A 14,551-nucleotide genomic window follows, 5' to 3' on the forward strand; every position below is an offset into this window, starting at 1 on the left:
AAAACAAGAGAGGTTTTTATATAATAAATATATAAAATAACTTCTTAGGAAGGCATGGTTTTGTAAGTTGGCACATTACTGTTCCAAATTGATCTACAATTCTTCCAGTATTGAGTGAGACACTTAGATAACTGTATCTGCAGGGAGGGCTGCACATCTGGCAGAGGAGGTGGCTTCCATGAGATAAAGAAGTTACCATCCTTCATTTGCCTGTTAACTTATTTAGCTCTCTAGGCAGAAGAGAACTGATAGATCACAGGACTTAGTGGTTGTGAGCTCAGGATCTGTTGTGCAGTACTTCTAAGCTCTAGATTATTAAAAAAAAATCTATTTTCAGAAATTTTTAAATAGAGAAAAAGGTGCAGGGTTTTGTATGAGTGTTATTTTTTTTAAATCCCTCTAAGAGGTGGGTTTTGCTAATATCATAAACGATTGGAGATGGTAACTCCCAAGGGCACTGCTCTGTTGTGTGGCTCTGGAGGGCACCTATGGCACAGCACAGGAAGCCCTTGAAGCACGTCCAGACCCTTCCAGCTGAGTCTAGTCTGTGACGAGGCCTGTATGGGACATACCCTGTATGAGGAAGGTTAAGCCCAGAGGCCAGGTCACCATCTACCCACACAGGTTGAATGACAGCAGTGAGCAAGATGACTTTTTTCCAAGAATCCAGGCCCAGGACATCTGCCTGGTCTTTCTCTGGAGAAAGTCTAGAGGTCCACCCTGGAGTCACAGAAACTCACTGGTACCTGGGAGCAGTCCCACGCTGTGCTTTCAGGTTACCCTCTGAATCAAGACTGAGGGCTTTCTGCCTAAGCACTCAGAAACAGGGGTGGACAGCACAAAATAAGGAAATCCACACTTCATGAAAAATACTATGCCCAGATCTGCTGGGCAACACAAGACTGGCAAGTCTGTAGTCTTGGGACAGTTGAGTTTGAGTGGTATGGGCAGAGGAGTGATTAACACAGAGTCAAAGAGGTGCTCTCCCTGCCTACTTCAGAAGAGAGGAGAAGGGCAATGGAGGAACAGAGAAAGTGCAGACATGGATGTAGTGGGTTTACGTGGTAAGGTTTTGGTAGCAGGGAGCCATAGGGGTGGTTTCTGTGAGAAGGATCTAGAAGCTGCCCCATGTTTGGTAAGGGCCCCACTGCTGACCAGAGCTGAGTCAATGAGTGATGTTGTTTGCGCCTCTGTGAGAGCAGATTTAAGACAGGGAAAAAAACGCTGCGCCACACAGCAGCTGGGAGAGTGAGAGGAGTGAGGAACAGCTTTGCAGGCGCCAAGGTCAGTGAAGAAGGAGGGGGAGAGGTGCTTCAGGTGCTGGAGCAGAAGTCCCCTGCGGCCTGTGGTGAGGACCATGGTGAAGTAGGCTGTCCCCCTGCAGCCCACGGAGTACCACGGTGGAGCAGGGTTCCACGCTGCAGCCCGTGGAGGAGACCACGGTGGAGCAGGTGGCCCTGCACCAATGGAGGCTGCTGCCTGTGGAAGGCCCCTGCCGGAGCAGATTCCAGGCCGGACCTGTAGACCGTGGAGAGAAGACCTTGGAGGAGCAGGGAGCCTGGCAGGAGCTGCTGCCCGTGGGGGAGCCAGGTTGGAGCAGTTTGCTCCTGAGGGATGGACCCCGTGGTACGGACCCATATCTGGAGCAGTTCTGGAAGAGCCGCTGCCTGTGGAAAGCCCACACCGGATCAGTTCGTCAAGGACTGCATCCCATGGGAGGGACCCCACAGCACAGGGGATGAGAGTGACCGAGAAGGAGCGGCAGAGAAGTGCTGTAGACTGACCATAACCCCCATTCCCCTGTTCCCCTGCGCTGCTCAGGGGGAGGAGGAAGAAGAGGGTGGATTGGGGGGGGAAGGTGCTTTTGGTTTCTTTCCTTTGTTTCTCACTTCTTTAGCTTGTTAGTAATAAGCAATAAATCTTACTATCTCCCTATGCAGTTTGTTTTGCCCGTTACAATAATTACTACGTGATCTCTTTGTCCTTATCTCAACCTTTGAGCCCTTTTCATCGTATTTTCTCCCCGTTCCTCTCTGAGGAGGGGGAGTGAGAGAGTGGCTGTGGTGGAACTCGGCTGCCCACTCGAGCGGAACCATGACAATGGACTAAGTTGCAAATGGCTTAGTAATTCAGAGTGCTTTGGTAGCTGTGAGATCTGACACGTTGACTCAAAAAATGCCTAAGAGGATGTGGGTACTGGATTGTCTAAAGTATTTGCTGTGAGACTTTTTCCTGAGATGATTCTCTGAACAGAGCTCTACATCTGGTGGTGCTGTGAGCTTTGACATTTCAGATTGCCTAGCACACGAGCTGGACTGGGATGTTACAAGTTCCACTGGGAGAACACTGGAGCAATCTTCCTCTGCCTTAAAGCTATGATGATCTGATGGCTTTCTGAAGAAGCAGCAGACAGAAATTATCATGGGAAACCTTCCTTTGCAGCTTTTCCTAGCCAAAATCAGAGGAGGGATTTGCAGGTTTTTGTAAAGAACACACACACACACACACACACACACACACACACACAAAGAATATACCAAAGTAAATGTGAGCTTATAAAAAACAGCACAAACTACTTTGTGTAGTTAAAATGTAGGAGTTAAAGCAGAATATACTTTGATGCTGGTTGTCAACAGTAGCAGAACAATCTATTAATACCATAGCAAAGTAGATTAACCTAAAATTTAGGAATTGGGAATTTATATTTCTGCTGATCAAACATCATACTAAATAGCATATTTCTAAAGATGGGATACATAATACCCAGATTAAAGTAATTAAGAGTGCCTCTCGCAATTTTTGTAACCAAAGAGTTGAAATGATGAGGATTTGTCCACTGAGTGAAGCTGATTCTTTCCAGTGCTGAGCTAATGCAGGAAGAAAAAAAAAAGTGGAGGAGACTGCCCTAATTTGGTGTCTGAACATTTGTGTGATGCCTCCAGCTATTTCTTGCAGTAAGTACTGCAATGGGAACCAAATTTCTTTCTGTATTTCAACAGACAAGTTAGACTCTACACTGAAAGCTGTCCCATGCTGCTGAGAGCCCAGATGGCTGTACCTAGAAAGAGAAGCAATAGAAGGATTGAAATGCTAACAGAGAGACAGCTGGAGTATGGGCAGAAATAAGTCAGGCCAGCATTTAAGAGCACACTTCAAAACAGTAACTACATTTATGTTTCAGTTCTCAATTTTTGCTTTGTCTTCTGCCCTTCTCTGTTCCATTCATATTTCCTTATGCACTCTTGATCTTCTGTATTGGAATTTAGGAATGAGTCTTGGCATGCTGTCAGACAATGAATGGAAAATTTAGGAATGATTTTTTTGGAAAATTTAGGAATGATTCTTGGCATGCTGTCAGAACAGGGAATTGGGATGGCATCTCTCTTGCATGTGACATGTACATATAGTACTCAGGTGTTAGAAAGCATAGTATGAAACGTGTTACATGGCTGCACTCAAATTTAAAAATCATGCAGAACCAGATGAGACTAAATCTGAAATCTGGGGTAGATCTGAGCCCTGCCTATCTGGATGAATTTGCATACGTGGGGTGGCTGGGAGGGCAGGAGGCGGTGATGCAGAAGGCAGAACTGAGGAGTCTCTGACCTATTCCCCAGAGCACTATGACACTGAAGTGCAGCAGCAGGTGCCTGGTACTGGCCAGGCTGCCTCCTGCCCTGCAGCTCAAAGCTGAGCTCCTGCAAAGACCTGCTATCACTGATCTGAGAGGGAAGGGAACACCACTGGAGACACCATGGTAAGGGGGGATGTGTGGGATCACACACATCCCCATACTGGGACCGGGAGGATTATGGGTGAGGGCAGCCAGGGGGATTTGCCATAATCAGTGGTTTGTGCCACAAAGTCTGATCTCCCTCGCTAGTCGTAGCATGGAGGAGTGTCAGAATACCTCACCGGGGCAGTAAGGCATGCTGATCCAACGTTTTCTTCAGAGAGTCTCAAATTAGTAAAATTATAAGATGAATTAGATTGGGAGTCTTTGCTTTCTAGTATTCTCTGTTGTGACTATATTTTCTCAAGACAAGTTAATTTTCGTATGAAATAATCCTTTAGAAATAAAACAGAGAGGTTACTTACCTTTGTATCTGTTTTATATTAATTCACCCCCAATGGCCGTACTGTTCATAGTTATACAATGTATATGTGTGTTTCTGGAGTGCATGAAGGTTTTTATACGTGTATGTGCTGAAGTAAATAAGAAATATTTTTAATAGATTTTGAATAGATCCATAGAAACATCTCAAAACCTCTTATAAAGTGAAAAATAAAAAAATCACCTTGTACTGATTTATGTCTAGCACCGAGTCTTATTCTGGTGTGGAGAACTATGTTACTCTCTGCCAGTACAGCTGTAGACCCAAAATGAGAGCGCTCATTTCACAGGCAAGGGACGCGCTTCTGTACGTTCGTCATGCCTTAAGACAGACCAAGCCTTCTACAGTTAGGGTAGTGAGTATGTTTCAGGAATAGCAGTGAACATCTGCAAGACTAAAGCCTGTCTTTTTACAGTAAATATTTAGGCCAGGTAGTAATCTGTTGTTTTAACAATCAAAGCAGTCATAGGTTTCATTTCATGAAGGACCCTTTCTACTGTCTCTTGCTGGATAAAAGGTCAGGTTCACAATATGTAAGATAGGACCCAGCACATCAGTGATGCAATGCGAAATACGAGTTTGGAGTCTGCTCAAAATTTAAATATCATGTAGAGATCAGTTTACTTTGCTTGTGACTCTGAAGAAGGCCCACTCTTTTTCCTGCTAAAAGTCTGACATCTATTTTAAAGCCATTTACTATGCAAAATTAAATCCCTGTTACTGTCTTCTCTACTTGTCAGAATATTTCCAAATGATAGCTGGGATAGAAGACGGGAATTGAAACCAGTCACAGCAGGAATCCTGGCTCAAAAGGCAGAGTTGAGGTACTGCTTCAAACCAGTGCCACTGGAAGCTCAGTCTAAAAGGAAAGGAACTGGTTCTGCAGTTTTTGACTGTAGTCCTATACTAAGATCTACAATATTAACTTTCTAAGGCAACATTCACTTGTTACATCTGTGAAAGAAAAAAAAAAAAAAAAAAAAAAAAAAAAAAAGATTGCTGATTTTAAAAAATGGTTCCAAGTATTGCTTGACTTTTAATTGTAGCTTTGCTCTAGAAGATATTCTGTTAAAAAGTCACCTTGCCTCATTTCTGTGTTTAAAAGGAAAGAGATTTTTTTCTTTCTTGCTGTCAGCCTTGTAGATTCACATTGGGATCTAAATGAAGAGCATGAGTTTGCATTGTGCAAAACCAGTATTAATTGAACTTGTTAAGCCCAAATTTGCCTTCAGTTTCTCCTGAGTACTCCTCCAGATTGTGACTCTACTACAACATACCAGTCAATGAAGACTCATCATCACTCAAATAACTCAGATACTTTTGCACAACTGAACTGAAAAAAACAAGGTTGCACAAGTACACTTCAGAGCATGTTGCATATGCTGCCACAAATGAATCCTGAGTCAGCAACTTAAAAATGAGTGGTGAATAGAAATAATATATTTCCTTGAATGAAATATTTAGATTGATTTTCCACATTCATGTGAACTTCTGAGGAATAGAAATAATATATTTCGTTGAATGAAATATTTAGATTGATTTTCCACATTCACGTGAACTTCTGAGGATGACCACCTGTGGCAGTGGTGACTTCTAAAACTCCACTTGCTTCTGAAAAATAGGTTTAGTTATTGCTAATTTGTGAAGAAAACTGCTCCAGAGACATCACTGGTCATACATTCTGCCTGAGAATTTAGTGTTTGGGGAAGATATATTTGATTGTCAGGTCACAGGATGAGTTTGCAGGATTAGCAGTTACATGATAATAATAATAGTTAATAATAATAATTAATGATAGATAATAATAATAATAATAAGTTTACTGGCTATACCTGCTCTTTTGTCATTGGATATATCTACATTACAAACTAAAAATGACTGGGGACCATTATCTGGCCTTGAGATGAGGTAGCATACCCCACTTCATACTTAGGCATCTTTTTCCCTCTCCAAAGTCAGGCAGTAGTGAATGAGCTGCTCTCTGGAAACCATTCTTGACAACAAGTTGTCCTCTGAATGGGGCTTAAGCATTGTCTCGTTAAGTATGAACTGGCACAAGCCAAAACTGTGCCAGAGTGTGTGCTAATTATCAGTCAGCACAGGCTATCCAGACTTTTTCACTCACTAGTGTAGTCAGGGCTATTGAGATCACAAAGGTGGAGCTCAGAAGACTACAATTACAATTGCTCCAAAGCAGAAACGGAGGCTGAAAAACTCCACATGGTCTGTAACTGCCTTACTTACAAAACTTCCTTTCCCTTCACTCAGTGGCATAAAAGTCTGGACCAACTCAGAACTATCTGCTCTATGATTCTTTTTCTGAACTTATAAAATCCAGCACCAGGTTCTTCATTCTCTTGTACTCAGAGTGCAAAGGCTTTTCAGCAGTTGGCATCTGCCTAGTTTAGTCTGGTATTACATACGTTGTTTCCCTTTCATTAACGTTAAAAGCTACCACAACAATTATGTTCAAAATTATGTAAATAAGCACATTGTATGCAGTGACAGTGCCTTAATAAGAAGTGCACCTGCAGTGTAAAATTCACAGCTGGTTCAGGAGCTTGAAAGAACATTTTTCAGCTGAGAGAATCTGAAATCATTTCCTGAGGTGAATACTGCTGAAAGGAGTTCTTCCAAGTTTCCACTCTGGTGTGCTATCAGAGGGTAAAAGGATCCAAAGACATCACCTGTCTTGGGTTACATACGGTTGAAAAATACCATATGGCTGTGTCAGGTTCCAGCCTGAAGTAAAAATAAACTCAACTGGGATGTGTTCCTCAGCATAGCCAATCTGTAAGAGGAAAGGTGGGTTTTGTGTATCTGAAATTATGTATTTTTTCAACTTACTTTCATGTACTCATGTGTTACTGCACATAGAGCTCCATTTTTAAAGAGCTGTACCAACCTTTTGTCTGTATGCATACAGTCTCACTGTAGCCATGAGGTCAAACAAACAAATGAAATGCTGCCAGTGACAAACAATATTTTTGAAAAGCTGGGAAAACGTAACTGTTAGGAATAAGGAATATTAATGCACATTGGGTTTCCTGACCCTCTCTCTGCTCTCTCTCCCTAGCGTGAGTGCATCTCCATTCATGTCGGCCAGGCTGGAGTTCAGATAGGAAATGCGTGCTGGGAACTCTTCTGCCTGGAGCATGGCATTCAGCCGGATGGCACCTTCAAGGACCAGAACAGTCAACTCAACTACGATGACTCTTTTACCACGTTTTTCAATGAAACAGTCACTGGGAAGCACGTGCCACGGGCTGTAATGGTGGATTTGGAACCAAGTGTAGTAGGTCAGTATAAAAATAATTTTATTTTTTTACATTCCTAGAAAATGGAGAAGAGCTTACTCTTCCTAATATTACAATGGTGTGTCACCATCCTCCACTAGAACAAAGAAGCACACCCTTTGTATCTTGGTCTCCCTTCAGACAGAATAAAATTAATTTTCTTGTGACAATGAATGCCAGATTCTGTCATGACTCTGTTATCTCTGTAGGTGTTACAAACCTAGAAATGGCAGGATCACCAGCAGTTCAGTAGCTAGTATTCATGGTTTGTATGACTTTTCTTTGCAAAAACCTTTAACTCTTAGTTTTGTTTATCATGACATTTTTGCCGCCTGAGTTCTGCTTTTTTTCTCCACTTTGGATTCAAAGTGTGAGGCTGACAGTTTCTTTCCAGGAAAAAATGAGATTTCTAAAATCTCATTTGGGGCGCCTGGGAAGAACCCAAATTTTTTCTTCCAAGTCACACTGTTTTTCTTGTGATTTGTACTTGGCAAAGTTCTTGAGAAAAGAACAGCTTTTGCAGATGGATACAGTTACTACAACAAATCAACAGAATGCAACAATGAAAATATTCTTAGGAAACAGTTTTCCCTTCTCCAGCACCTGTTTTTTTTTTGTTCATTTCTGGGTCAAGGCCTCCCATGACTGAAAGCTTGCCAACTTGCTGGCAGTTGGAGCACAGCCACGCAGTTTCTTACAATTTCTCTCTCTTGGTCAGATGAAGTGCGGGCTGGCACCTTCCGTCAGCTTTTCCATCCAGAACAACTGATCACTGGAAAGGAAGACGCAGCTAATAACTATGCCCGTGGCCACTACACCATTGGCAAGGAAAGCATTGATGTGGTACTTGATCGTGTTCGTAAGCTGGTAAGTCACAGTAGTTTTGTAGTAGTTTGGTTCTGCTGAAGGAAGAAGTGCAGAACAGGAAGCTTCCTACCTACAAATCAAACTAACAGTTTAGAAAAGTAATTGCAAGACATACAGAGGCATCCTTACTAATCCAAGAGAAGGAAGTCTAGCAGTTCACTTTCTGGTTGTATGGCTCCAGATATTCTTAAAAGATGGTTCTGAATATGTAATTCTTCGTCATTAGCACAGCACTAGAGCACCCAGACTGATACAGAAGGTTGGATTAGGTACGTTGCTGGTTTCAGTTAGACTAACTAAAAGAAGTGTGAAGTTCAGAGAAAAAAGCTCTATAGGTAAGAGGCTAATTTGTATGTCAGAAATTGAACCAGTGAAGGAAGAAAAGAACAGGATTATCAGCAATTCCTTCTCAAGAAGGACCTGAAACATGTCCTGTATACTGCTGATAACTGCTCTCTCCTTCACCTCAGAATAAGCAAACGTAGTCTTTCATTATTTTACAGCCACTATTCTTAGTCCTTTCTCTTTTGGTTTCTAGACAGATGCCTGTTCTGGACTGCAGGGATTCTTGATCTTCCACAGCTTTGGTGGGGGCACTGGCTCTGGCTTCACCTCCTTGCTGATGGAGCGCCTCTCTGTGGATTATGGGAAGAAGTCCAAACTAGAGTTTGCCATCTACCCTGCCCCTCAGGTCTCCACCGCTGTGGTGGAACCCTACAATTCTATCCTCACCACACACACCACCCTGGAACACTCAGACTGTGCTTTCATGGTGGACAATGAGGCTATCTATGATATCTGTCGCAGAAACCTGGACATTGAGCGCCCAACTTACACTAACCTCAACCGCCTCATCAGCCAGATTGTCTCCTCCATCACCGCCTCGCTGCGCTTTGATGGTGCCCTCAATGTGGATCTGACAGAGTTTCAGACAAACCTGGTTCCCTACCCACGCATCCACTTCCCCTTAGTGACCTACGCCCCCATCATCTCCTCTGACAGAGCATATCATGAGCAGCTCTCGGTGGCTGAAATCACCAATGCCTGCTTTGAGCCCAACAACCAGATGGTGAAGTGTGACCCACGACATGGGAAGTACATGGCCTGCTGCATGCTCTATCGTGGTGATGTAGTTCCCAAAGATGTCAATGTAGCAATTGCTGCCATCAAGACCAAGAGAAATATCCAGTTTGTTGACTGGTGTCCAACAGGCTTCAAGGTGAGAATGCCATGAGTTTCTCTTTAACGCTTAAAGTCTAGCTGAAAACTTGTATTTAAAGTTTTAGATCTTGCATGTTTTTCACTAGTGAGAAGAATGAACCTAAGAAAGGTGTGTGTGTGTATACAATGCGGCCTTTCTCCTAATGACATCCCACTGACACAGAATTGTAAATACTTACATAAAAGGATATTTGATGTGTATGAGTTAAAATCTAAAGAAGGATTATTTTCAGAGCTGAATGTGTAAAAGACAGTGAGTGTTCCCTCTGAAGCAGCAACTAAAACTAAGGAAACACTGAAACTAATACATTCAATAAAGGTAATGCTGATATTACAGAAGCTGTCAATTAACCCTCCCACACAGAAATCTTATACAGCATGTCTCCTTTGGCTACACAGTAGTGCTGAGAACCATAATTTCTACAGCAATACAGACATTAACATTGGAAAACATTTGTCATTCAAAAAGCTTGCTTAATAAACTGAACACTTTTAACCAGGTACCAACTTTCTGTATTAGTTTGTACAGAGTTACCTTGGTAAAACTGTATGTTCAGTGTTGTGTAGCTGTTTAGAAAGCCAGGAAGTTGCCAGTGTGCATTAAACAGCTATTAAAATGATCATGTATCAAACTATGTATAACCTTATTTATTTTTTTTTGGCAGGTGCCATTCAGTAGTTTTGATAGTGGCACCCCTCTACCGCAGCATCCATAATGTTACTCACGCTTTTTTCTACTCTGTGACTGCTTCCTGCACTTTTTCTTATTTCTCTTATATTCCTAATTCCAGGTTGGGATCAACTATCAACCTCCCACAGTAGTTCCTGGCGGAGACCTCGCCCAAGTTCAGCGAGCAGTCTGCATGCTGAGCAACACCACAGCCATTGCAGAGGCCTGGGCAAGGCTCGACCACAAGTTTGATCTGATGTACGCCAAGAGAGCCTTTGTGCACTGGTATGTGGGTGAAGGTATGGAGGAAGGAGAATTTGCAGAGGCTCGTGAGGACCTAGCTGCCCTGGAGAAGGACTATGAAGAAGTGGGAACTGACTCATTTGAAGAAGAAAACGATGGGGAGTAATTTTAAACTATATTTTGCTCCCAGTGAGCCCAGAATTGTCTCTGTATCACTGTATTGTACGTCTGCCATTATGTCACCCCTTTGTATGCAATATACAGAAATATAGAAGGGGTCATGTAAGGACATTTTTTATTCCATACACCACAAGTAAATTGCACTGTAAGATATGATCAGTTGTAGTAATGTGCCACCACTCCCAGTGATGCACAAAGTGTTGCTTTCATTCCTTGCACATTTAACGTAAGCCTCTTCAAGCTCTAACATACAGTAAAAACACTGTAGTCCAATATATACAAGCTTATAGTGGAGCATGGTGAAACAGCATAGATTTCAAATCTCAAATTTGGCATACTTTTGCCTTCTGCTTGTTGGCATTGCAAAAAATAATGACTTTGGAGAAATGGATCCTCTGCTCTGTGGTTCACTATCCTCTGTTTCTTTGAAACACTACTTCTGATAAAACATTTTAATCAGAAATGTTAAAGCAGTGCTTTTTTTTTCCAGATTTGGAGGATAAATACCTATGCCTTGAAACAAATATCCCTTTTGGTTGGATCCAAGGCTTTATGGCTGCAGCAGGTGAAATCTTTTTTTCTGAAATTTCTCTGAAATTCTCTAAGTGAGAAAATTGCCTCTTTAAAACAAACAAACAAAGAAACAAACACCATTTTTTCTTTTTACATTATCCCTATTGAGTCATAAAACATTTAAGTATTTACCTGAATGGTTCTTCCTCTGCAAGCAGCATTCTCTACTTTACTGAGCAGACCATGGTGCCATCTGTGGCAATGTTTACTTAGCGAACCACCTGCAAGTGAGTATGCAATACAGATATTTGAATGCTCACTCAAAGATAATTCAAAGTAGTGATCAAAGATTTTGTATTGATAGGATTCACATCCTAGGCAATGACAGTCTTTCTTGACTAGGAGAACCCTCAGCAATTTTTTATCTAGATATAGGGTCCTGATGGAATGCACCCACAAGCGAGGGAGCCGGCAGGAGTCACTGCGAGGCCACTCTGGATAATCTTTTATCGATCATGGCAAGTGCCCAAAGACTGGAAGAAAGCAAATGTCACTCCTATCTTCAAAAAAGGCAAGGAAGAGGATCCAGGGAATTATATGTTGGTCAGCGTCCCTTGATCCTTGAGCAGCTAATCCTGGACACCACTTACAGGCACATGAACAGCAAGACAACCAACAGAAGTAGTCAGTATGGATTCACCAAGTCGTGCCTGACTAACTTGATAAACTTCTATGACGAAATGAGTAGCCTGGTAGATTAGGGGACAGCAGTGAGTACAGCCTACCTAGACTTCAGTAAGGCTTTTGACAGTCTCTGATCAGATCCTCGTAGAGAAGCTGTTGAAGTACAGGCTGGACGAGCAGTGAAGCAGATTGTAAGTTGTCTGAACAGCCAAGACTAAAGGGTGCGGATCAGTGGTGCAAAGTTGGAGGCCAGTAACTAGTGGTGTACCTTAGGCATCAATACTGGGTCCAGCTGTGTTCAACATCTTCATTAATGATCCAGACAATCACACAACGGTTGAAGCTGGAAGGGCAAGTTGAATGGCCTCTGGAGGCCATCTGGTCCAAATCCCCTGCTTATGCAGGGACACCTACAGCACAGTCACCAGGACCACGTCCAGATGGCTTTAGAAAATCTCCGAAGAGGGAGACTCCACAATCTCTCTGGGCAACCTGTGCCAGGGCTTAATCATCAGCACAATAAAAAAAGTTTCCTAACATTCAGATGGAACCTTCTGTTTCAGTGTGTGTCCATTGCCTCTTGACCTGTCACTGGAAAACACTGAAAAGGGCCTGGTTCCATTTTCTTTGCACCCTCCCTTCAAATATTTATGTACATTGATAAGATTCTCCCTGAGCCTTTTGTTCTCCAAGTGAAATAGTCCCAGCTGTCTCAGCCTTTCATTAGTCCCTAACTATCCTTTCATTGGACTCTCTCCAGTATCTCCACGTGTCTTGTGCTGGGTAGCCCAGCAGCAGACACAGGACTCTGTGTGTGGCTTCACCAGTGCTGAGTAGAGAAGGATCACCTTCCTGGCCTGCTGGCAATGCCCTGCCTAATGCAGCCCCGGTTACTGCTAGCCAAGGGCACGTTGCTGGCTCATGTCCAGTCGGTGCCCACCGGGACCTCCAGGCCCTTTTCTGCCAAGCTGCTTTCCAGCTGGGTGGCCCCTAGCACGTCCTGGTGCCTCGGCAGGGCTCTGTGCTTCTCCTCGTGGGACTCCATGAGCTTCTGTCGGCCCACCTCTCCTACCTGCCAAGGGAGGTCTCTCTGGATGGCAGCATCATCCAAATCATTAATGAATATGTTGAACAGAACTGAACACAGAGTGTACCCTTAGCAAATTTGCAGATGACACAAAACTGGGAGGAGTGGTCAATATGCCAGAGGGTTGTGCTGCCATCCAGAGTGATCTCTGCTCTGGGTGGCACTGTTTGAGCTGGAGGTTTGGACCAGATGACCTCCAGAGGTCCCTCCCAACCTTAACTATTCTGTGATCTTCCTCATGTAGATATTGATCCCTTCCAGTCAGGGTATTCTGTGATTTCTATTTCTGTTGGCGGTTACAGTTTGCAGTACGTCACATAAAACTTGTACATGCTGTATGCATTGCATGCATTTAATTATCTAGATCATTATAATAAACTAGGTACTTATGGAGTACCAAAAATGCCTCTCTTTAGAAGAATATCCCTATTCATGATATACTTGCTTATGTACTTAAACTGAAACAACATGAATACGTATTACCCACACTGATTGTATTTAGATTCTTAAATGGCTCCCCTCAAAGTTCTTTCCTGAACTGGGACCAAAATCAGAAACAGGAAATTTTGTAAATGAAAGAAAAAAAAAAAAAAAAGGCAGAGGAAGCACTTGCCTTCTTCCTTGAAAAACTACTGAAATTGATGCAATGAAGAACTTGACGTCACTGATCCAGTGTGGCGTACATCATGTGTCCTGAAACAACGGGGGTGGAGTTCCTAACTCCCTGAGTGCTTTTAAAATCACATCCTGATTATCTATTTTATGGGTTATTTTATTTACTGTATAAGTTCTGTGGCAGTTACCAGGAGCAAGCAGCTTTTTTCAAAGTGCTACTATACCATGACGCTCAATAGTCAGTGTATTTGGGCCCCAAACACCGAATTTATTCACCTTTAGTCATCCCATCAACTAAGTGTATCTTCCAGGCTCAGGTTTCTGCCCAATACCCATTTTGGAAGTGGGGTGTCACAACCAGATTCCACAAGCAAACCTTAAAATATTCTTAAACAAGACATATGCTCCTCTTAATCTAGTACCCAGGCTCTCACAGGAATCACTACCAAAAGCCACGTCACCTGCACACTTCCTCACTGGTTTATGCAGATCTGTCAGACCTAGCTCCTATTTAACCTCTGATGTCAATCTGCTTAGGTGGTTTACCCGTCTCTGGGCAATTTATGGCTTCACAGTTCTTTCTCTCTTCCTCCCTTCTATCAGGCAGGCTCCACACAAGCTAGGAATAGAAAGTGAACACCACTACATCATTCCCAACAAGCTCCACCTGAGTCACAAGAAAGACGCTGAGTCATTTGTAATCTTCCGCCTGCAGCTGCTCCAGCTCCCCATATATGTCTGTGTGGCAGTTCAGGAAGCTTTTTACTGCCACTGCTGCCACAGCTGAGGAGCTCTGACTGCCCAGCAGCTGTGCTGGCTCTAACTGTGAAATGTTTTTATTGTACAAGAAGAAGCCTGTAAGGCAGGGCTACGTTAAGCCATGGTTTCCCTCATCATTTCTTTCTTTCCTTCCTTTCTCTTTCTTACCTTTCCCTCTTTTCTTCCTTCCTTCCCTTCTCTCTCTCTTTTTTTTTTTTTTTTTTTTTTTTGTAACATCCACTGAATTTAGTAAATTAGTAACACAACAGCTGGAGGCTTTTGCACAGCACATGCAAATTCA

General features: G+C 42.8%; 1 protein-coding gene across 1 annotated transcript; it reads left to right on the plus strand.

Annotated features, from left to right (window-relative positions):
* Positions 1-7,371: 7,371 nt before the first annotated feature.
* Positions 7,372-10,578, plus strand: TUBA8 (tubulin alpha 8). Its single transcript, XM_032207498.1, has 4 exons — positions 7,372-7,414; positions 8,130-8,278; positions 8,817-9,497; positions 10,291-10,578. The coding sequence occupies exons 1-4, from the start codon at positions 7,387-7,389 to the stop codon at positions 10,576-10,578; spliced, it is 1,146 nt and encodes a 381-aa protein (XP_032063389.1). The 5' UTR covers positions 7,372-7,386.
* The last annotated feature ends 3,973 nt before the right edge of the window (positions 10,579-14,551 follow it).

Source organism: Aythya fuligula, chromosome 1 (genome assembly GCF_009819795.1).
Source record: "Aythya fuligula isolate bAytFul2 chromosome 1, bAytFul2.pri, whole genome shotgun sequence".
In the NCBI taxonomy this organism is placed as follows: Eukaryota; Metazoa; Chordata; class Aves; order Anseriformes; family Anatidae; genus Aythya; species Aythya fuligula.